The sequence below is a fragment of the Danio aesculapii genome, chromosome 19 (assembly GCF_903798145.1).
Source record: "Danio aesculapii chromosome 19, fDanAes4.1, whole genome shotgun sequence".
Lineage (NCBI taxonomy): Eukaryota > Metazoa > Chordata > Actinopteri > Cypriniformes > Danionidae > Danio > Danio aesculapii.
In genome coordinates this window covers 42044872-42067026 of record NC_079453.1, presented here as the reverse complement: position 1 = coordinate 42067026, position 22155 = coordinate 42044872, and the positions used below count along the sequence as shown (strand labels likewise).

The window sequence follows — 22155 nt, the reverse complement described above, 5'->3', positions numbered from 1 at the left end:
TGTATATTAAGTCAACTTAATAGTTCTAATATACTACGAGTTTACTCACCTTTTTAAGGTGAATTAATTAATAGCTTCTGTTGAACAAAGTAAGAGTTTGAAAGAATTAAATAAAATAATAAGTTTCTTTCATTAAAAAAGTATATTAAACATGGGGTGTCAGTTGAAACCAGAAACTGTACAGTTATCAACATTATTCAAAACATCTTATTTTGCGCTCAACAGACCCTTCAGATCTGATCTGGAAAAAACTCAAGGGCAAATTTTCCTTTAGCATGGATAAACTGCACAGTCTTCAAGCGACAGCTGTTAATCTGCATTGCGTTGCCAGGTAAAACCGTGTGGCAGAAGGCAGGTAAACAGTCTGATTCTCCTCCCTCTTTATGCCTTCTTTAACTACCCGGACACAAGCATCTCCACCCCTACTGACAGCCAGTGTTGTGCATTACAATAGATGACTGCGCGGCTCGTGTTGTGCGCTAAATAATAAATAAAGAAGCCCTTATTGCACGCACAAAGGGCCAGAGGGTGAATGTGCAAAAGTGTGCCTGTGTTTACGCCACAGTTTAAGCTGTGAATGCATCACTAATAAGTGTGCTTGGCCTGTTCTGCTCTTATTGTCTTTAAACAAGGTAAGGATTATTGCAGGATAGCAACAGTGCACTTATACGACCACCTTCTTCACAATAGGTCTTAAGAATCGAGATACTGACCAGCAAACGGTCCTCTCCTTACGAATCCTCAAACACAAACAAACATCGCACCATTCACTAAATGCACATTCAAGTGTGTGTGTGTGTGTGTGTGCTGGAAAAACAACAAAAGCCTGACTGTGAATAATCCACTAAAACTTTGAATGTTAAAGAATCAGGTGACACCAAAATGAAAATTTAGGAAGCGTCTGCCACAAGAGAATGACTCTTTATATATATATATATATATATATATATATATATATATATATATATATATATATATATATATACATACTGTTGAAGTCAGAATTATTAGCCCTCCTGAATTATTAGCCCCCTGTTTATTTTTTTCCCCAATTTTTATTTTACGGAGAGAAGTTTTTTTTTTCAACACATTTCTAAACATAATAGTTTTAATAACTCATTTCTAACAACTGATTTCTTTTATCTTTGCCATGATGTCAGTAAATAATATTTGACTAGATATTGTTCAAGACACTTCTATACAGCTTAAAGTGACATTTAAACGCTTAACTAGGTTAATTAGGTTAACTAGGCATGAAAGGGTAATTAGGCAAGTTATTGAATAATGATGGTTTGTTCTGTAGACTATTGAAAAAAATCTAGCTTGAAGGGGCAAATAATTTTGACCTTAAAATTAAAAAATAAATAAATAAAAAAACTGCTTTTATTCTAGCCGAAATAAAGCAAATAAGACTTTCTCCAGAAGAAAAAACATTATCAGACATACTGTGAAAATTTCCTTGCTCTGCTAAACATAATTTGGGAAATATTTAAAAAGAAAAAATCATTCAAAGGCGGACTAATAATTACTACTAATAATGTAAACACGCTGCTCAGCATAATTGAGTACACCCATTTCTCAGTGAATATAGGCAATGTATTCTGGTGCATTTTAACAAAACAGATTTATTAAACAGATTTATTTATTAAAATAATATTTTAGTCAACAAACATATTTAGAAATTGAAAGATAATACAATTAAATTCAAATTAAATTCAAGCTAAATAATTCAAAAATTATTTACAACCTACAAAATTTCAACCAAAATTTTCAATTTGTTTTGCTTCTCTTGATTTTTCCTCTTTTTTAAATTTGTATTTAATATTTTTCTATGACATATAAATTTGGGTGTACTAATTTTTTGATCATTATCGTAATTTATTTTGTTAGATAAGCTCCAGATTTGGCTTCAGTATTGCCCAATCTAATATATATGCACAAATATAATACTGTACAGCTTCCTATTAAAAATATGAAATTAAAAGATTTGTGAAGGGTATACTTATGTATGCTGAGCACTATATATATATATATATATATATATATATATATATATATATATATATATATATATATATATATATATATATATATATATATATATATATATATATATATATATATACACACAGTTTAAGTATATAAGTATCTGAATAAGTATACAAGTAAACTGTATATATATATATATATATATATATATATATATATATATATATATATATATATATATATATATATATATATATATATATATATATATATATATATATATATATATATATATATATATATATAAAACTGTATATATTCACTTGTAGAGCCCTTGGATTGAAAGTTGTATTTAAATCTGATTAATTTACTCCCAGATGATTTGTCACAGAACACAATTGATTCCACTGTGTTATATGGAGAAAATAAACTCTCATTACAGACTAATTTGCAATTTATAATATGCATTAGACTTTTATATGATGTATATATAAAAATATATACATTATCTATACCTAGATTTTTTTATAATTCTATATAAAAACTGTGAGTACATTAAAATTGGCTCATGAATGTTATGACAAATGCATTTTTTTTGTATTATGAACTTTTGTAATTATTACAATTATTAAATGGTTCAAAATGCAATTTAGCACATAAAACACATGCCGAATTTATTACTTTATGTATTATTACATGCCAAAACTACTTAATGATTATAAAATAAAATAATCTAATTAAAATACTTAATATAATATAAAATGGCACTAAAATATATACATAAAACTTTACATTTTGTAAAAATGTTTTTAAAACTTAGAATTTTGTGAAGTGTTGTAAAAGTTGCAATATAAAAGGAACATAATGTAAGGACAAACATATTAAAGTTAAAACAAAACACTCTGAATTGTTCTAATTTATTGTTTTAATAATAATAAATATTTGTAATGATTTAAAATAATGATATACTTTTAATCATTTAAGATTTGACCAAAAATAAGAGGTGGAAGCGATTTTTACCATGTAGGAAGTAATCACCTGACTATTCAAGAACTGTAACCAAACCACAGTTTCACTCTCACAAGTTCAGGTCTATTTTTGTTCATTTATTTATTCTAAAAATCAAAGTTACATAAAGAGGAAGTTAGTAATATAAAAAAAATTAAACCATTTTTCCCAATGTATCCCTCCATCTACTTCCTTAAGCGCAAATAATATGCATATATATGTACACACGTCAAATGACATTAATTTAATTGCAATTTTTTAAACTCTAGGAATGTATTTATATAAATTACACTCATTTGACCTCTTGGAAAAACTTCATATTTTTGCATAACTTGTTTTTTTAATATATATACACATTTTTAAAAAGCATCGTAATAAAAATGCTGAAAGTTTTGGTCTTGCAAGACATTCAGAAAGATATAAACGTCCTCTTACCAGGTATGATGACAAATAAGCTGCATATCAGCAGGATCATGGTGACTTCAACACATTCCATTTGAGCTATATAATCTGTAGAAGCTGTGTGACAAGAAAAGGGAACTGGTGACAGTATTTGCCAGGGAAATGAGAGAAGCTCATAGAGGCTCCGCCCATGAGCCATTAGGACACACATACACACACACACACACCTGGACAAGCTTCCCAAAACACTGCTGTCCGCCTGAGGCCCAGAGACTCTCCCCGATACAGACTCACTGCAGAGAAACACAGCTTTAACACAGTGTTAGATCGCAGCAGAAAACATCATTGAACACACAGTCAAACTAGTGACAGACACAGGGTTTTCTGATGCATGCGAAGTACACTCACCGGCCACTTTATTAGGTACACGCTACTAGTACTGGGTTGGACCTCCTTTTGCATTCAGAACTGCCTTAATTCTTTGTGACAACAAGGTACTGGAAATATTCCTCAGAGATTTTGGTCCATATTGACATGATAGCATCACGCAGTTGCAGCAGATTTGTCGGCTGCACATCCATGACGCGAATCTCCTGTTCCACTTCATCCCAAAGGTGCTCTATTGGATTGAGTTCTGGTGACTGTGGAGGCCATTTGAGTACAGTGAGCTCATTGTCATTTTCAAGAAATCAGTCTGAGATGATTTGCGGGTACACTGTGGTCATAAAGAGATGGACATGGTCAGCAACAATACGATGCTTCATTGGTACTAATGGGACCATTAATACAAGACAGTATGGATCCATGCTTTCATGGTGTAGATGCCAAGTTCTGACCCTACCATCCGAATGTCACAGAAGAAATCGAGACTCATCAGACCAGGCAACATTTTTCCAATCTTCTACTGGGCAATTTTGGTGAGCCTGTGCAAATTGTAGCCTCAGTTTCCTGTTCTTAGCTGAAAGGAGTAGCACCCGGTGTGGTCTTCTGCTGCTGTAGCCCATCCGCCTCAAGCTTGGACGTGTTGTGCGTTCAGAGATGCTCTTCTGCATACAAGTGGTTATTTGAGTTACTGTTGCCTTTCTATCAGCTCGACCAGTCTGGCCATTCTCCTCTGACCTCTGGCATCAACAAGGCATTTGTGCCCACAGAACTGTCGCTCACTGGATATTTTCTCTTTTTCTGACCATTCTCTGTAAACCCTAGAGATGGTTGTGCGTGAAAATCCCAGTAGATCAGCAGTTTCTGAAATACTCAGACCAGTCTGTCTGGCACCAACAACCATGCTACGTTCAAAGTAACTGAATTCACCTTTCTCGCCCATTCTGATGCTCGGTTTGAACTCCAGCAGATAGTCTTCACCATGTCTAAATGTCTGAGTTGCTGCCATGTGATTGGCTGATAAGAAATCTGTGTTAACGAGCAGTTGGACAGGTGTACATAATAAAGTGGCCAGAGAGTGTCTCTTCACTGTAAAAAATACTGGTTGCCTTACATTTTTAAGCTAAATCAAATAAACCTTGAGTGATTTGAACTTATGTTATATTAAACTGACTTAAAACAGCGTTATAAAATGAAGTTAGAACATGATTAACTTAGTTTCATAAGTTATAATTAACTAAAAACATATGTTGTCATGACTAAATGATCATATAATTTTTACAATGTAATTTCACCTGGGGTCACACTTTATTTTAACGTAGAATTCTCACTATTAATAAACTATTATGACTTTTGTCTCAATAAATGAATAACTTGCTGCTTATTAATATTTTTTAAGGTAGTAGTTGGGTTTCTGTGTATTAGGAACGTAGAATAAGAGTAAAAACAGAGCCCAACTAAATATTTTTGAGTTTGATTGATGTAGGTTAAGATGACTAGAAAAGTTCATTTGAGTGAACTAAAAAATTTATCAGCCATTTACCCAACAAAAAATTGTGATTTACTCCCTTTTAATTACAGGTCAGAATCAGTCATTTTACGGTAATATACAATCACTGGCAACTTTACTAAATACTCCTTTTTATTAATCTTATTTTCTAATCAGCCAATCTAACAGCAGCAAGTGCATTTAGGCATGCTCAAAGTGTGCATCAGAATGAAGAAGAAACAATCAGAATATTTTCAAGCTACAAGAATGCTTTGATGCACACATTAAACAAAAAATAAAGACTTTATTCAAGAGTCTCTTCTCCTGTCAGTCTAGGCATCAGGGCTTGTATATGTGTGCCCTATACTGAGAAGAAAATAATATATTTATTTTTATTTCTGTTTAATGTGCGCATAAATGTATTCTTGTAGCTTGATAACATTTGAACTGAACTAGTTAAGACACCTGGTCTGTTTTGAGGATGTTTTGGTATCTTTCTGGACTTTGAATTGAGTCAGGAACCTTGCTGAATAATAAAACCTCTCAGATTTCATCTAGAATGTTCACTTGTGTTCCATGATGAGCAAAGGTCTTAGGGGGTTAAAATGACACGAGGGCGACTAATTATAATCCATAAGTAGGTTTTTTTATATTTATATTTATTTATGATCTCCTTAATAGCAATTAGGCATTGATTCAATTCCAAAACCTACCTGAGAACCGCAGTGTCTTGTGATCTTGTATTTTCGATTTCCAGCAGAATAACACACCATGTCAAAAAGCTCAATTAATCTCAAAGTGGTTTCTTGAACATGACAGCGAGTTCATTTAACTCAAATGGGCTCCACAGTCATTAGATCAATTTAACAGAGCACACCTTTGGTAGTACAACAGCTTCTTGTCATGATGGATTTGTAATTGTATTCATCTGAATATTTTACATTGCTCCTTTAGAATGATCTGTATATCTATCTGTATATGTGCCAGAATTTACTAAGCTGTTTGACCAATGTGCTGCAACTGCGTTATACTATCATGTTATAATAAACAAACCATATATTGTTTTCTGTGCAGTTTGTGAAGCTACATTCACAGCTCAGATTATATATATATATATATATATATATATATATATATATATATATATATATATATATATATATATATATATATATATATAGACACACATAAAAACAGTGCTGTCTGGTTCTCAAATATGATTGGCTGATAGCCGTGTGCGATGTTCTGCAATAACAGCACATGTACAGCCTCTTCACTCTTGTGTATTACTCTGCCCAGAGTTACAAGCAGAGCTAAACTAACTCACTACAGTTTGACAAATATTGCAGCTGTTGGGCAACATAATGTACTTTTGAGGCTGTTTTTAGGCGAGAATGTAGTTGTTTGAATAGCAACTATGCAGTGTATAAGGATAGTGCCTATTTTAAAATATTTATCATTTCAAAGATTACACATATTGTAAGCCATCAGCACGCAAAGCAAAAAAACATTATGACTCACCACCACAAGATGGCGACCAAGACCACATAATGAGTCCTTAGAGGTGAAAATCTCAGCGTTTTCTTTTTGTATGTGAAACTTCAAACTACAGCTAATTAAATCATTACAGAACAGTTAAGTGACATTCTAAGTCGACCTCGCTCTTTTGTATGTTGTAGTGCTGTAATTATACCATAGCAATATGTTAGTGTTTGCTTTGACTTTTCAGGGTTACTTATTTTGATCTTCCAATTGCAACAGAGAAATATTGGGAAATCTCAGTAGACTGATGGCATTTCATGCCGTTTAGCCTTATAATATTAAAATGTGAGCAAAATATCCTGTCATCACTTTAGACCAGGGGTGCCCAAACTTTTTCTTATGAAGGGCCAAAAACAAAACTTGATTGGAGGCTAGTGGGGCAAAGATAAATTTAGTTGCCATGGGTAATTTCCTAATTTATTTAATAGCATTGAAAAATAACTAGAAAACATTGCTTTATATGAACTAATACAGCAAACTTTTAAAATTTTATAGTGAACTTATCAAAGTAAAAACTAAAACAATCTCATTTATAACAGAATGAAGTTAGTAGTTTTCGCTTTGATTTGCTCATCGATGTCTTCTGCATAGTCCGTCAAGTGACATTATTTTTAAAAAATTTAATATATTACATTTTAGAAACTCATTCATTCATAACATTTAATTGAAACTTGCTTTTTTGTAGCTCAGCAATAAAACAAACAAACAAAAAAGGTTACTTCAAATTAGAATGATGATCTCTTTTAAAGGCATTCGCCCTAACTCTCTCCATCATTTTCACTTCTCCACTGAGATATGATAGCCAAATCAAAGGTTACAATGGGCCCACTCTTTGATATCGCTCTTAATAATTAATCTAGGTTCGCACTTATCCAGTACGTTTTTACGCAGCGGATGCCCTACGAGCCGCAACCCATCACTGGGAAACATCCATACACACTCATACACTACGGACAATTTAGCTTGCCCAATTCACCTGTACCACATGTCTTTGGACTTGTGGGGGAAACCGGAGCACCCGGAGGAAACCCATGCAAACACAGGGAGAACATGCAAACTCCACACAGAAATGCCAACTGACCCAACGGAGGCTCGAACCAGCGACCTTCTTGCTGTGAGGCGACAGCACTACATACCTAGATGTATGTAGGTAGGTAGGTAGGTAGGTAGGTAGGTAGATAGGTAGATAGGTAGATAGATAGATAGATAGATAGATAGATAGATAGATAGATAGATAGATAGATAGATAGATAGATAGATAGATAGATAGATAGATAGATAGTCAATATGTCAATATTTAAAGACAATTTTGAAAACTTTTTGATCCACTATAAATGTTGACTGCTATATACATTTATTTAGTTGTTCTGTGCACAGAATCAAACGTCACAGAAAGTAAACTATTACCAGCTCCGAAAGGAAAAAAAGCTTTCTAAATATATCTAATGCAAATCGACTGCCGCCAACAGCAACTCCCATCCTCATCAGGACACAGATACTGCACACAGAGCCGCCGCTGATGTGTAAATGGTCTTTATTTGGACTGAGAATCATCTGCTTAAAAAACAAACACAAACCTGACGTAATGAACTCCACGCCCCGTTCAACACCCCCCGCCACGATCCTCTCATCCCAGTCTCCATTACAGCTGCACGATGCTAAAGAGCACCCACTTTTAAGAGTCACTTGGACAGCTTACTGGTTTATTTCTCCACTGTCTGGCAAGAGCTCTGTCTTTTCCGTTACCATTCACAAGTCCAGCCGCTTCTAGCCCTTCAGTCCAACTCTGAGCTGGAGGTCTTCCTCTTTTTCTTTTTGCTGTGTTTCTTATGCTTCTTCTTTTTCTTTTTCTTTTTAGACTTATCCTGAAAATACAAAAAGCATCATGAAGTTCTGTTGTGCGAATCCACTGCTGATAACATTTCTGTGAGTGGTGCGGGTAGCACATTCAGACATTTATACCTTCTTATAGGCAAAACACAAACCAATGAGCAGCTTTAAATGACTGCACTGCACTTTTTTGGTAATAGGCTCATTTTACACTTCTTTAAACAGTTAAAACAGTTGAGTTTTACCATTTTAATGCATTCAGCCATGTCCTATGATTGCGCCTGCTGCAGCCAAGTTGCAATTCATTATTATGCGAGAATGAGCGCATACACTCACAGGTCACTTTATTAGGTACAACTGTCCAACTGCTCGTTAATGCAAATTTCTATTCAGCCAATCACATGACAGCAACTCAATGCATTTAGGCATGTAGACATGGTCAAGACGATCTGCTGCAGTTCAAACCGAGCATCACAATGGGGAAGAAAGATGATTTCAGTTACTTTGAACGTGGCATGGTTGTTGGTGCCAGACGGGCTGGTCTGAGTACTTCAGAAACTGCTGATCTACTGGGATTTTCATGCACAACCATCTCTAGGGTTTACAGAAAATGGTCCGAAAAAGAGAAAATATCCAGTGAGCGGCAGTTCTGTGGGCACAAATGCCTTGTTGATGATGGAGGTCAGAGGAGAATGGCCAGACATTGCACGAAAGGCAACAATAACTCAAATAACCACTTGTTACAACAGAGGTATGCAGAAAAGCATCTCTGAATGCACAACACGTCCTACCTTGAGGCGGATGGGCTACAGCCGCAGAAGACCACATCGGGTGTCACTCCTGTCAGCTAAAAACAGGAAACTGAGGCTGCAATTCGCACAGGCTCACCAAAATTGGATAATAGAAGATTGGAAAATCGTTGCCTGGTCTGATGAGTCCCGATTAAGACATTCATGTCAATGTGGACCAAAATCTCTGAGGAATATTTCCAATACCTTGTTGAATTTATGCCACAAAGGATTAAGGCAGTTCTGAAGGCGGTACTAGTAAGGTGTATCTAATATAGTGACCATGAGTGTAGTTCCTAGGTATATCGGCCTAAAAAAAGTTTTTCATTTTCCATCAGTCTTAACCTCATAGGGCTTGAGTGTCCACATATGTGCACATTTTCGCTCTTAAGTGGCTATTTTAAATACTTTGAATGTTTTATATTTTGTTAGACATACAGTGTCATCCTGAAACTGTTTTGCAGCATATGAAATGTCCAAAATGGAAAAAAAAAGGTTGCTTTTACTCTCTGATAGTCAAAGCAAGTTCAAAAGAAAATCCTATGTTAAATATGCATTAAAAAAAACTTAGGAAAAATGTGTTTTATGTATTTTCGGACCACGAGTCCACATATATGGACATAATTTTTCTCTAAAAAGTACATCATATCAAAAGATGATACTTGGGTTTTTATTCTAATCAGGTTACAATAAACCCGAATAGCAAAAAGAAATAAAGAAATGCATGTAAAATACAACCTTGGGCCTTAAGAGGTTGTTACAAGATGTAACAGCAGAAGAGTAAAGTTTTCAATTGGAATTTTTTTTTTTTTGCGAGATGCTAATGGTCTAATCCGATTCAATGATTTATGCCAAGCTAAAAGTGCTCCCGCCATATGCAGAGATCACTTGAAAGGACTCAAAAATGGTAAAACTCTAGGAGATTTGTAAAATTTCCAAAAATGTGGATTGTTCCTTTAATAAAGACTTACTGTGATTTTCTCCTTCTCTTCACTACTATGTTTCTTCTTTTTGGAGTCAGCCTACAAAAACCAAACACGTTCAGATGAGTTTTGCATGTCACATGTTATTTGCTGTGCTAATCTGGTTTGGTGACACATTAAAACCACAGAGGTTTTAAACAAACTCTTACGTCTTTGTCTAAATCAGACTCGTCAGAAGACTCAGACTGACTTCTTTCAGCTTTCCTCTTCTTTCGAGAATCCTTTTCGTCCTTTCAAACAAAAACATTTAATTTATGATACACTAAGATCTGTGTTGAGTTTCTTACACTTACCATTTGACAAAATAAAAACAGAAAAATTATTACAAATTTGATTCATGGATGCAATGCAAAGCTTAATTTAACATCAGTATTTCAGTCTTTAGTGTCACTGAATCATTAGTTGCTGATTTGATCAAGAAAGATTTCTAATTATCAACAAGTTGTAATATTAAATGTTGTTTTTTTTTTACTGTCACTTTTGATCAATTTAAGTCTAAATTCCCCAAACTTTGCGAATTTTAAATACAGATATTGTCACGGTCACCAGCGATCATAACTCCCTAGATCGCTGGTTTGCTCATAAGGACTACAAATCTGCTTGTAAATGGACTACATATTCAGTCATACCACACACACCTGCTCCAAGTCTCTACTGATTACACTCGCACCATCTGAGGATCGTGCCTGACTTCCGACCTCTCGGCTGATCCATTTGACTACGATTCTGGACTGCCTTTAAACATCTGTTTGCACCTGTGTTGACCTTTGCTTACCTGACTTCGAATAAACCTGCAAGTGGATCCTAAATTCAGTTGTCTGTGTCACTCCCCGTGTTACAGATATATTAATAAATAAAAAATAATTAAAAAAAAAAAAAAAAAAAGAGGCAACCGAGTAACACCGTTCCATACACACACACACACACACACACGCACACACACGCACACACACGCACACACACGCACACACACACACCTGTATTTGTTTTAAAACACTTTTGGTGCTTGGTTGTATGTACAAACATGCAAATGAAATAACAGTATCTGTCATGATTCTGCCACATAAAAACTTTTTAGAACGTTTGTAGAACTACAAAAATATATATATATATATATATATATATATATATATATATATATATATATATATATATATATATATATATATATATATAAAAATAAAACTTGTTTTTGAAATGACATCAAGGTGACTGAATGTTTTATGCATTTGTACCTTATCTTTGTCTCCATCTGTTTTCTTCCTTTTTTTCTTGGATGACTCCTAAAAATAAAAAGCATCAGGGCGAGTATTGACAAATCTCCTCATTATAACCAGCAACTCAGTTTACATTCTCAGTTGTCAACTCTGCAGTGAAAATGAATATTCATGAAGGCAAATCAAGACTGTAATTTCCAGAAAACCGACAAGTCTAGAATAATGTGTAATACAATTAAACACAAAATAATTACAGTCCTCCTGTGAAATTAATCATTTTTCAAATATTTCCCAAGTGCTGTTTAATGGAGAGATTAACACACACCCACTACCTGACAAAAGTCTTGTCATCAATCCCAGTTGTAAGAGCAAAAAATAATAACTTGACTTCTAGTTAATCATTTGGAAAAGTGGCAGTGGATTTTTCAGATGAATCATCTGTTGAGCTGCATCCTAATCATCACAAATACTGCAGAAGACCTATTGGAACCGGCATGGACCCAAGATTCTCACAGAAATCAGACCAGTTTGGTCAAGGAAAAATCCTGCTTTGCAGTTACATTCAGTAAAGGGGCATGTGAGAGATCTGTAGAGTGGATGGCAACATCGACAGCCTGAGGTATTAAGACATTTGTGCTGCCCATTACATTACAAACCACAGGAGAGGGCAAATTCTTCAGCAGGATAGCACTAGTTCTCATACTTCAGCCTCCTCATCAAAGTTCCTGAAAGCAAAAAAGGTCAAGGTGCTCCAGGATTGGCCATCCCAGTCACCAAATATGAACATTATTGAGCATGTCTGGAGTAAGATGAAGAAGGAGGCATTGAAGATGAATCCAAAGAATCATGATGAACTCTGGGAGTCCTGCAAGAACGCTTTCTTTGCCATTCCAGATGACTTTATTAATTAGTTATTTGAGTCATTGCAGATATATATGGATGCAGTCCCCCAAGCTCATGAGAGTCAAACACAATGTTAAATCTTTTTCCACTGCACCATGACTTTATATTCTATACTGTACATTATTTCTGTTAAGTGACAAGACTTTTGTCTAAGCAAAAATCTAGAGGTTTGACTTTCATATAAGCCACTTCTGATACCAAATGATCAACTAGAAGTCAAGTTATTATTTGTTGATCCTAAAACTTGGATAGGCGACAAGACTTTTGTCATGTACACACATACACATGTTGTTGGCAACACATTTGAAATATTGTTGTCTTCAACTGTATATAATTTTTAAAACGAGCATGAAGAATTCTTTTTAAATCATATGGTTTTCTTCCATGCAAATATAAACCCATCAATACCCTGCTATCAGTCTCAGACTCTGAGTCAGTCTCATCAGACGCTTTCCGGGTTGAGGATCGTTTTCTCTTTTTCTTCTTTTTCAGATTTTTCTTCTCATCCTAAAAAGGCAGCAAACAGGAAATTATTCAGCTGGTCATCATAACATTGCATACAAACATAAAATGACATAATTAGCAAGACTCACATCGTCTTCAGCATCTGAGGAGGAACTGGAGGAGGAATCAGAACTCGATGATGAGGAGGGGGAAGATGAGGAATGCTTGACCAAACACAACAAAAGCAAAATTTGTTAGACTTTAAGTCACTTAAACCTGATCTGGTGACCCTTGGATAACAGGCTGAATACTTTACAAGGGAAAAAATTCTCTTCTTACATGGGGCGTTACATGAAACCAGTATTCCACGTTTTTATTATCAATTAGTTATTGGTTTAAAGTGTTTCACAAGATATGAAAATGGAGAGCTCTCCTCACCCTACTGGACTTCTTCTTCTCTTTCTTCTTTTTCTGGAAAACACAAAGACAAATATCAATGAATCATAGGCAAGGTGTTTATAATCCAAACAGAGACTGCATTTATCAAGATGTACCTAGAAAAATCTTAAAAATAAACACACAACAGTTCCTAAAATGATCCAGTAAATGCTCAATAATGTGTCTGTTTGCAGGTTCAAATCCTCAAAACAACAGAAATGCAATACAGCGTGCAGATTCCGTGTGGGCCTAGTTATTAGGCCTGCTGTGAGATTTTTATTGTTAAAATATTTCTGAAGTGCTGATTAACAGATTTTTTTCGAAGCACCTTTAAACATAATAGTTTTAATAACTCATTTCTAAAAACTGATTTATTTTGTTTTTGCCATAATGACATGCATAATATTTTAACATCTATTTTGCAAGATACCAGTATTCAGTTTAAAGTTCAGCTTAACTGAGTTATGTAGATTAGGTAACTTAGATTAATTAGTCACTGGACAACAGTGGTTTGTTCTGTAGCCAATTTAAAAAATAATTAATTAAATAAAGGGGGCTAATAACATCAACCTTAGAAGTTTTTTAAATTATTTTGTAATTATTAATCCAGTCAACCTAAAAGAAAAAAAGCCTTTCTCCAGAGAACAAAATATATAATAGGAAATAGTGTAAAAAATTCCTTGCACTGTTAAACATAACTTGAGAAATATCTGAAAAATTAAAACTGTACAACATACACACACTCACTGGCCACTTTATTAGGTACACCTGTCCAACTTCTCGATAATGCAAATTTCTAATCAGCCAATTACATGGCAGCAACTCAATGCATTTAGGCATGTAGACATAGTCAAGACGATCTGCTGCAGTTCGATCGGCGATTTAAGTGACTTAGTAGTTGCATGGTTGTTGGCACACTTTTGGCTTATTAGTACCAACTGAGCTGGTGTCAACGCCACAGCCTACCTGAGTATTGTTGCTGACCATGTCCATCCCTTTATGACCACAGCGTACCCATCTTCTGATGTCTACTTCCAGTAGGATAACGCACCATGTCATAAACCGTGAATCATCTCAGACTGTTTTCTTGAACATGACAATGAGTTCACTGTACTTAAATGGCCTCAACAGTCACCAGATTTCAGTCCAATAGAGCACCTTTGGGATGTGGTGGAACGGGAGATTCACATCATGGATGTGCAGCTGACAAATCTGCAGCAACTGTGTGATGCTATCATGTCAATATGGACCAAAGTCTCTGAAGAATATTTCCAGTACCGGGTCCAACCCGTAAGGTGTACCTAACAAAGAGGCCGGTGAGTGTATATGTTGAATATATATATATATATATATATATATATATATATATATATATATATATATATATATATATATATATATATATATATATATATATATATATATATATATATGTATATATATATATATATAGATATAGATATTTTGTGCTGCTGTATTTTAATTCTCAAATAGTCTTTCAATGTCTTATTAAATTCTAATTTTAATTAATAATTCTTTGTATTAAATTTGATTTTATATAAACTTTTGTTATACTGAATTCTAGTAGGTGTATCATAAAAAAAAAAAAAATTTTATATTCTGAATTACAAATTTAACGTTCCGATCATCATTTTTTGCATTTATAACTCATGATTTGATCCACTCGTTCAACACAGGTTGCCATCCATGAATATCAGAATCGAGTCCATCTGTAGTGGTTTTACAAATGACTGTACCACATCATACCTCTTTCTTTTCCTTCTCCTTGTCTTTCTCCTTTTCTTTTTCTTTCTTATCACCTCCACCAAGCACCTTCTCCCTGTTTTTCTCCAGTTCCTTCTTCCATCGCTGCAAAAGAATTAAAAGCAGGTATCACTCACGCAAAACACTGGATCTGAATGGAATGCAAATAAAAAACAAACAAACGAAGTCTGTACCGCGTTCATCTTGTCCTCAAAGTCAGCCAGGGCTCTGGAGCCTTTCCTTTTCTTTTCCAACTGTTCCTTCACCTCCTCCCTGATGTACAAAGCAAACGCACATAAACATCACACATTCACAATGAATGGATTCCTCAAATTTCAGCCATATTCATCATATCTCTGCACCATGACGGTCGTGGTCTGCTGAGATAATCCTGAATGGTGGTGCCGGAGACTGGTGCAGGTCCTCTGGCTCTGGCAGCAGCTATTGGGTTCAAGTATGCCTAAAACACAATTACCATATATTAATATTCTTAGTCTAGCCAGCAGACCCACAATACTAACAGGATATGGGTAATAAATATTAATCAGAAGCCACGTTTCACTTGGAGACTGTCAAAATAACTGCATAATTCCTATTATAAATTTAACTTTGGCGTGGCACGGCGGCTCAGTGGTTAGCACGGTCTCCTCACAGCAATAAGGTCGCTGGTTTGAGTCCCGGCTGGGCCAGCTGGCATTTCTATGTGGAGTTTGCATGGTCTCCCCATGTTCGCATGGGTTTCCTCTGGGTGCTTCGGATTCCCCACAGTCCAAAGACATGTGCTATAGGTGAATTAATAAGCTAAATTGGCCATAGTGTATAAGTGTGAATGAGTGTGTATGGATGTTTCCCAGTGATGGGTTGCAGCTGGAAGGTCATTCAATGTGTAAAACATATGCTGATAAGTTGGCGGTTCATTCCGCTGTAGAGACCCATAATGAATAAAAGGACTAAGTCGAAGGTAAATAAATGAATGTATGAAATTTTACTTCAGATGAACTAGTAAACTAGTAAAGCATTACTTTTTCATTTTCATCTGCTCAGAAGAAAAATAAACTATTAGCAAACTATCTGTAAACCATTAAACAGCAAAAACTATTTTCATAAAAATTCAGTTTTTACATTTTGGTCTCTTTATAAAGTGTTTTAAAAATAGAAAACATCCAAATATATTTTTAAGTTCAAAATCAAACAAAAAGTGCTCTTAAATAATGTGTCAGTGCTCTTTGGGTGAGGGATTCATCAGAATAAACAGCAAAAACCACTCCAAGGCACTCAAAAAACGTGAAAAAATATTTAAAAAGCCTTCATTGACATGGCTATTGCTATATTTTTAAGTTCCTTTTGTCACATTTCACAAATTTGTGTCTAAAGATTTAAATTCTAATAAATATTTCAAAGCTTTATTTATTTTCCTAGACAGTGTCAGAAATCTCCATTTTATTTTAAGTTATTTTATTTCATATCTGTGATCTCTGACGGTTTTTATAGAAAATCAATGCAATGTTTATTCCGTCTATTCTCTGAATTATCCAAAAAAATTATCTGTGTTGTAAAAACCTTTGACTCCAATGTGTCAAAAATTAAACAACAATATTCACTGTGCAAATTACACATCGAATACAACATACCATTTGTAATACCAGAATAGTTCAATTCAACCAGAACATTTGTAATACAAAAAATGTTTTTGCAATTCTTAATGTAATCAATAATTGTGTGAAGTACACTGATAACTATTGCTTTATTTTATTTTCCCCGGTATTTACCTGCAGTGCCTTAATTTGAATGTGTTAGCTGAGTTAGCATGGTTAAGCATGCTAATGTGGTTAAAGTCGTTGACTATATAAGCTAAATATATCACAGACTGTGCCAGACTCCAAGCATAAACCACAATTTATATAATTTACCTAAATTAGCTTGTTCGTTCATTCAATGTGTGGACGTGGCTAACGTGTAATGCTACTGTTGATGACGCGTTAGCATTTGCGGATTAACGGCCTCGTCAACGTTTGTCTGGTAATATTAGAAAAACAAGACTTTCTAAACTGACTTTACTTACCACTCTGTTATCTCTTTTGCCCATTTCTGCAGATTTTGCCTAAAACCCGTAGGCTAAAACCTATGAAATCCGCCTTTTGTTTACATGTCTGTGGTGCTGGCGGAGGCTCCAGTGTGCAGTGAGTATTTCTGAAGAATCGCCATCTAGCGGTTCCACAGCGGCGCCACACGCTCAGTATGAACACTAGAGTGCGCTGCAGCCGCTTATCGGATTTGCTGACATACTGTACAAACGCCTGTATATTTTTAATTTGTTTATTTGTTTAAATATACTAAATAGAATCTTTAAAAACAATCGTGACACTCAGTAACAAAGACCAGTTACAGTAAGAAAAATCTTTTATATTTAAATATAATACACTGGCATGCCCGTAGCCAGGGGGGGGGGGTTCGGGTAGTTCGAACTTAATAGAACTTAATATTATATAATATATTTATTATATAACTAATATAATATATTTATATTTAATATATATTGTAATAAAGTGTAACTTTAAATAACTATGGCAAGTAATTCGAATCCCATGGAGCCTCAAAACCACAATAATGTGACGCGAGTCACGTGACATAAGTAACCCACTGAGTGGTAACGTTTGAATCTTTGATGCGATATCCATACTGAGTAATCGATACTGAGTATCGCAAAACATGAACATATGTTCAAAAAGACTGCCAAACAGGGTAAGGCAAAAGTTACTTACTTCCTAACAGATGAAAACATGCCCCTATCCATGAGGTTCTAGGCTAACTGCCCGCATTATGTCCTGTATAATCCCGTCACGCCTGTTTTTAAGGCTGTTTGTTCGCTTCATTCGTTTTATTCTAATCGGATATAAATCCAATCGCTCAAACCACTTCAGAAGGTGAACTGGGATGCATTCCAGATTAAATTGGACAGGTAAAATCATTCATAAACTAATATTGACTTTCATAAATTAAACTTGACTTTTGCATGCTAAAAGTACTTAAGTAAGAGACATTTTACTTGATTTGGGTCATTAAAATATTATATTTTAATAATTAAAATATTATGATATAGGTAGCCTATACCTGCTGTTGTCAACCTAAAACCTACAGTAGTTTGACATAAAACCAAACCAATACCCATTCTTGTCTTAGGACATTTTTATTAAGCAAAATTTTGAATAACAGTAAGTTCATGACATGTCAAATATATATTATATTCTGCTGGTTTAAACACACAGAATAATAATAAATACAGTTATGTAACAACCATAACAATACCATTATTAATTACATTATTGTCTTAGGATCTTATCTTTGATTAACTTTTTATTACCTACACCAAATGTTGACTAATGAAGGTACATTATTTATTTGTTAACAACTATTTATTTGTTAGACTACTTTATTGTCAAACCATGTTGCATACAAATGCATTCAGCAGACTTATATGGCAGTGTATTGCTGTAGAGGACCAATAAAACACGAGACAGGTGTTTAGGAATAGTATAGTTTATTTTGTCTGACCTGCAAACTTATCTAAACCAGATAAACTTTCAGAAAACAGCACGGAAACATTATAATGTGCACGCTCATTGATATAACCCGCGGTTGTCTTCAAAAGTCCTTCTTTGCTCAACAACTCTGCTGAAAAACAAAGCAAAACATTACAACAGCCAGACATAGAGTTAAAACATTACAGTTACCATGGTTTCTATTTTAAACTATAGTAAACTAAAGTTTGAAACTATAGTTTAAAATAGACGATGACTGAGCCTCCCTGCTCCCACCCACCATAACCCTTGCAGCGGGGTCCCACCAGCTTAAACCAGCCTAGGCTGGTTGGCTGGTTTTAGCTGGTCGACCAGGCTGGTTTTAGAGGGGTTTTGGCCACTTCCAGGCTGGTTTCCAGCCATTTCCAGCATGGTCTTAGCTGGTCAGGCTGGGAGACGACCAGCTAAAACCAGCTTGGTCAGGCTGGGAGCCCAGCCTAAACCAGCTATGTCCAGCTTAAACCAGGCTGGTCAGGCTGGTTTTAGCTGTATTTAGCTGTTCATTTTCCAGCCTGACCAGCTAAGACCAGGCTGGAAATAGCTGGAAACCAGCCTGGAAATGGCCAAAACCCCTCTAAAACCAGGCTGGTCAACCAGCTAAAACCAGCCAACCACCCTAGGCTGGTTTAAGCTGGATTTTTCAGCAGGGACGTGTTTCACACGGCACACAGGCTCAATTGGTGCTCACTGCAGAGCCACTGGGGGGGGAGCAAGGGGGAGCTTGAGCTCCAGCTCCTCCTTCCTTGCGCTTCTTCTACGAGTGATGTCATTGGGGGTTGGGGTTGGGGGTGGGTGTACGCATTAAAACAGCTTACAGGAGGAGGAGCTCAAGCTCAAGCTCCCCCTCGCTGGAGCTTATATGGCTCTGCAGCGAGCAGTCGGGAATCTCCGTCACGACGGAGTCACTTCATTCGTCGGCTGTGGTCATAAACATATTAAATATATTGAATATATATTTTTACATTTTTGGTGCTATGTAATATTCTGGGATGCAGTAGAATATGGAGACAGATGAATATAATTAAAGACAGGTGTGGGACATTAGAACAGAAAGTGAGCCCGGCTTGGACACACTGCTCTGACAATCTCCTTGTGGTGGTAAGCTTCTTATTATCCAAGAACGCCATCTAGCGGTCACACAACCTAATAGCATGTTACTTGCTACTAACCACCCCCCCACAGCCAAAAGGTCCAGCATTTGTCCTTTTAATTATTTTATGTTATTTAATATTATATTATATATTTATGTTATATTTTTATATTCAATATATATATATTTCCGTCACGTCTGTGTTTATGAGGCTTTTTGGTCACTTCATTCGTTTTATTCTGATCAGATATCCGATTGCTCAAACCACTTTAGAAGGTGATCTGGGATGCATTCCAGATGAAACTGGACAGGTATAAACATTCATAAGTTAATTTAAATAAAATAAATTATGACCTGGAGAAAATCTGACCTGCGCCTGAAACACCTGTAGATGCGCTTTTGCAGCCAAAATTCTATTAAAACATGTTTACTATAAGCTAAAACATGTTCTAACTTTTCAGGCCTGTAGCCAGGGGGGTTCGGAAGACCCACCCCTCACTGACAAACGACCAGAATTTGTCCCATACATGAGCTCATTTGTCCTATTTTGACTGCTATGCCATCATAAATAATGAAAATAATCCATCGAAAAAGGCTTTAAGACCAAACTGAATCATTTGTCGGCTGTTGATTCGGTGTTACTATAATCTGATGTAAGAGAAGTCTTCTTTCACTACTGTATTGTTTTTAAACAGAGAAAACATTTTACAGGTAACTTTTATTCTAAATCTTGGACCTTATTTCTGAAATAAAAATGAGCAATAAACAGGTGTGAAGCACCAGAAGTGGACCATATTAAATGAATATGAATATATTTAGGCTATTGTTGATATCCAGGAATTTTAAAATGTACTTTTTTTTAACCGAAGAGACTAGAAAAATTCTGCAGAATTAATTATTATTGTAATATTATTATTAATATGTTTTAATTATAATTTTTATTGAAATGGCCAAATTGTGACTGAGGGCAGTTGCATGTGCTGGCCAGTTTGTTTTTTGTCTTATAAATGACAGTAGGCTACAGTTTTTTTTATTTTAAAACTTTAACGAATTCCTAATTTTTTCCTAATGATATGATGTAATAAATTTGTTTTAACGTTTCTTTATTGCAAATTTTTATAAAATATTTTTAGTACGGACTAGTTAATCCAGACTAATTAATCTGAGTAGTTAATCTAACTAGTTAATCCAGCAAAAAAAAAAGTACTGCTTAAAATGTCACTAAAATACAGTATTTAAAACTCACAGTTAAATAGAAACTGAGGCGTATAACTGCAAAAAGGTCCACTTTTTGAAAAAAAAAGAACCACCCATCTCACCAGGCTGGCTACGGGCCTGCACTGGTAAGAGATACCCCTGCAGAAAAACAACAGTTTAAACCAGCCTAGGCTGGTTGGCTGGTTTTAGGGGGGGGTTTGGCTATTTGATTATGGTTTAAGCTGGACATAAATGGTTTTTGCTAGGTTTCCCAGCCTTATTAGGCTGGCCAGGCTGGTTTTAGCTGGTCATCATTTCCCAGCCTGACCAGCTAACACCAGGCTGGAAATGGCTGTGGTTAGTTTTTTAGTTATGTTCAGTTATATGCCTCAGTGAACTATATATTTAATTCAATTACATCTAATTTATTAATCAATCTTGTTCCTATGTTTTCAGTGTTTTGGGGGATATTGAGTTAAACGGTGACAGGTTTGCTTTCCTGCTGCACCTATTAATGGATGACCATGAAAGACTGCACATATTTTTTATTTTACTGTTTAACTTCCATGTGTGAGCCAGTGTATAATAAAATACAAACCATGCATCTAGATTTACAGACACCTACAAACATCTTTTATAAAAGAAATTTATTTTGTGAACAGTTACGCTGTCTGTTGGTGCTCTAGAGTTCCCAATTGTAAGCCGATGAATTAATACTTTTGGTGCAAACATGCATTTACAATGGTATGAACCATTTTAGGGGTGGTCAAATGTATATTGAAGTTATCTATTATTTGAATTATTATTATTAGATCAGAGCAAACTATTTCTTAACTAGGGCAGACCCCGCCGGTCCTACACCAATCAACCCGCTTCAAACTGGGATCGAACTGGCAACCTTCCGCATGGGAGTTAGTTGCTCTAACAAGGAGGCTAAAGACCATGGCCTCTAGCATCTGTTGCTAGAGCACCTTTACGCCTGGGGCTTCAGTGTTAATGCTTGACAGAGTGCGTGTCTGAAGTTGGGGCTGAGGTGATCATCATCATTTGGATTTAGTACAAATTCAAATGTTTGACGACTGTAATAAAACAAAGACAGTGTGAGATTAAGG

General features: G+C 35.2%; 2 protein-coding genes across 2 annotated transcripts in view; both read right to left on the bottom strand.

Moving 5' to 3' along the window:
* hepacam2 (HEPACAM family member 2) overlaps nucleotides 1-3520 on the bottom strand; it is a 33951-nt gene extending 30431 nt beyond the window's left edge. Inside the window, 1 exon segment of the mRNA XM_056479748.1 lies at nucleotides 3433-3520. Coding sequence (XP_056335723.1) covers nucleotides 3433-3493 — 61 coding nt within the window. The 5' untranslated portion in view covers nucleotides 3494-3520.
* Nucleotides 3521-8328: 4808 nt separating this feature from the next.
* On the bottom strand, nucleotides 8329-17383 carry fam133b (family with sequence similarity 133 member B). The gene is made up of 11 exons (XM_056479775.1): nucleotides 17241-17383; nucleotides 15541-15638; nucleotides 15373-15451; nucleotides 15182-15283; nucleotides 13415-13447; nucleotides 13126-13200; nucleotides 12941-13039; nucleotides 11648-11695; nucleotides 10562-10642; nucleotides 10401-10451; nucleotides 8329-8676 (listed from the first exon to the last, which is right to left on the bottom strand). Exons 1-11 carry the CDS (start codon nucleotides 17262-17264, stop codon nucleotides 8587-8589), a joined length of 780 nt encoding a protein of 259 aa, XP_056335750.1. The 5' UTR covers nucleotides 17265-17383; the 3' UTR covers nucleotides 8329-8586.
* Between the last annotated feature and the right edge of the window lie 4772 nt (nucleotides 17384-22155).